At 33.1% G+C, this 3,020-nt stretch overlaps 1 protein-coding gene across 3 annotated transcripts in view; it reads left to right on the top strand.

Annotated features, from left to right (window-relative positions):
* The window catches only part of LOC101488672 (phospholipid-transporting ATPase 2), a 12,824-nt gene extending 9,804 nt beyond the window's left edge, over positions 1–3,020 (top strand). For all 3 annotated transcript variants that reach the window (XM_004487208.4, XM_004487207.4, XM_004487206.4), the window contains exons 20-25: positions 211–328; positions 683–856; positions 1,070–1,121; positions 1,344–1,471; positions 1,894–2,044; positions 2,479–3,020. In XM_004487208.4, the coding sequence (XP_004487265.1) occupies positions 211–328; positions 683–856; positions 1,070–1,121; positions 1,344–1,471; positions 1,894–2,044; positions 2,479–2,814 (959 nt within the window). In that variant the 3' untranslated portion in view covers positions 2,815–3,020. The remainder of the gene's footprint in view (positions 1–210; positions 329–682; positions 857–1,069; positions 1,122–1,343; positions 1,472–1,893; positions 2,045–2,478) is intronic.

Here is a 3,020-nt window from a genome sequence, read left to right as displayed (position 1 = left end):
TGATAAAGAGAGTGTTGCTAGCACTACTCTTGCACAAATTGTTAATTTTTGTTCTGTTCATAGCAGCCGTAATTTGATCCAACACTATTTTGAGAGTTTATATTTTCGGTGGTTGGAAATATGAGGTAGATCGGCGGTTCTCGTTCGTGTTTTATTTGCATGACTACCGAATTTCAATTATAATGTTATGATTCTTTTGTTAATTTGCAGAGTTTAGATTCCTGAAGAGATTAATTCTGGTCCATGGCCGGTATTCATACAACCGCACAGCATTTCTTTCACAATACTCATTCTATAAGTCCCTATTGATATGCTTCATCCAAATCTTGTGAGTTTTCTACCAACAATGGACTTCCTTTTTCTTTTCTTCATCAAGTAGTAAACTATTTTGAATATAGATGCCTATAGAAAAAATATTTTGAATATTATTTCGATTGTGTTAAGAGTACAAACACTAACGTCAATATATAGATAAGCTCTAAACTAATGGGCTTTGTAAAAAAGAATCTAATAACACATGTTTACAACAATGCCCTTGCAAGAAATGTGGGGTAACTGTTTTCTTTGCTCTTTATCCTTTTTTGGTTATTATTAATGATTATGCATGTTGCAATGCAAGATTACATTTCAATTTCTTTCTATGCTCAAATTTTTAAGGTGCTGACCAGTTATTGTATTTCAGTTTTTCATTTATATCAGGTGTTTCTGGAACCAGCCTCTTCAATTCTGTTAGCTTGATGGCTTATAATGTTTTCTATACTAGTGTTCCTGTTCTAGTCAGTGTGCTTGACAAAGATCTTAGTGAGGAAACTGTGCTCCAGCATCCTCAAATTTTATTCTACTGCCAAGCCGGAAGGTTTGCCATTTTGCTGCTATTCGCCTTTGCTATTTTAAACGCTACCAAAAATTGCAGTTCAGTATCATGCCTTTTATGACAGAACAATCCAAATTTATTACAGCTCAACTGAGGATTTTAACAAACCAAATTGTAAAAATGTTATTTAACTTGAATTGAATAACACCTTCGTTGGTGAACATTACCTTAAGTTAACTGTTTATGTTGGAACAGGCTTCTAAATCCTAGTACTTTTGCTGGATGGTTTGGGCGATCCCTCTTCCATGTAAGTATTTTTTATGAGCATATCTATATTAATGATAAATTGATAACCAATATTTATAAATTACTGATATGATCAGTTTGTAGGAAGCTTATCATCTTGAGTTGTGATGTACTCCATGAAAAATAGAAAAGCATCTTAAGTTCTGCTCTAAATCTATTATGTAATTTTGGGAACATTTAATGCCTGTGTAGTTTCCTCATTGTTATTGATTGTCATTTGCAGGCAATAATTGTATTTATAATAAGCATACATGCATATGCCTATGATAAGAGTGAAATGGAGGAGGTTTCAATGGTTGCACTCTCTGGTTGTATATGGTTGCAGGCTTTTGTAATAACAATGGAGACCAAGTAAGCTTAAATATTAGTAGGTGTAAATGCAAATGTTTCTCATTATGCAACATTACTTTGATTCTTCAGCTTTAGATCCTTTTCTGTTGGTAATGAATTAAAAGAACTACCTTGGGGCATTCTTAAATGAAAATGATTTTTTGTCGGGATTTTTGTCCTCTTAAATTACTCTTCCCTCCCTTCTCTGATCTCACTGTAATTTTAAAAATTACACTCTCCTTACTTAAGAGATAAAAAGTGTTACACATTAATCGATTTTAATACAAACAAACCAAGAGAGAGATTTTTGCTTGGTTGCAAATGTAATTTAATTGGTGAGAGAACCTGGAAAATATCGAAGTTTTAAAATACTTAATAGTCGCTTCAATCTGCTGGAAAGATTTATATTGTTTGATTGTCTGACATATGTTTGATGCTTGCAGTTCCTTTACAATACTGCAACTTCTTGCTATATGGGGTAACTTGGCTGCCTTTTATGTCATCAATTGGATCTTTAGTGCTCTTCCTTCATCAGGGATGTATACAATTATGTTCCGGTTGTGTCGACAACCATCATATTGGATAACAATTTTTGTAAGTACCTTAGTTCATCTTTTGCCATCAATGGACTGATCTTCACACTCTTTTTAACCACTCTCTTTTCCTTTGATATGGATTTATCTTTACTGATAATTATAAAAAATGTTGCTATATTTCCAACTGAAATTACAAATGACAAACGGACCAAACATAATCACATTATTATTGAAGGTATTTCAATTATAATGTGATTTCAGTTGGAAGAGATTTCACAATTAAATCTTTATACTTAATACCATATTCATCTTGAGTTCCTTTTTTTTAATGAAATAAAATCATATATTTGTTTCTTTACCTTTATGGAATTCATAAACATAGATCATGCGGCCCTAGTGAGAAGCCTAATTCATACACATTTCTTTTCGGCTAAGCATTTTATTTATGCATTTCATTGATTATGCTTTGACGGGAACTATAATTCCATACAGCTCATGACTGCAGCCGGGATGGGTCCAATTCTAGCCATCAAGTACTATAGATATACATATAAATCGAGCAAAATCAATACACTTCAGCAGGCTGAACGCCTAGGGGGACCGATTTTGTCTCTTGCCACCATTGAGCATCAGCCCAGATCTATAGAGAAAGATGTTTCTACTTTGTCAATAGCACAACCCAAAAACAGAAATCCAGTATTTGAACCCCTTCTGTCAGATTCTCCAAATTCCACTAGAAGATCTTTTGGAGCAGGAACACCATTCGATTTTTTTCAGCCACAGTCAAGATTATCGTCTAACTACACAAGAAATAGCAAGGACAAGTGAAATCAACAAGTTGTTGGAAGAACTCTAGATGCTGCAGCTTAATTGTATATCCCTTTTGATAGAAACTAACGAAAGTACATTGTTAGTTCCTTGTATACTGATATTATTTTTGTAAATTGGCCCCCCTAAAATTCCATTACATAATAACTGCTGACATAAATTATATATAGATTATTTTATCTGATTGACTTATAATATTATTTGCA

The sequence above is a fragment of the Cicer arietinum genome, chromosome 1, assembly GCF_000331145.2.
Source record: "Cicer arietinum cultivar CDC Frontier isolate Library 1 chromosome 1, Cicar.CDCFrontier_v2.0, whole genome shotgun sequence".
NCBI classification, from domain to species: domain Eukaryota; kingdom Viridiplantae; phylum Streptophyta; class Magnoliopsida; order Fabales; family Fabaceae; genus Cicer; species Cicer arietinum.
Note: the sequence above shows the minus strand (reverse complement) of the source record. Positions and strands in the feature narration are given on the sequence as shown.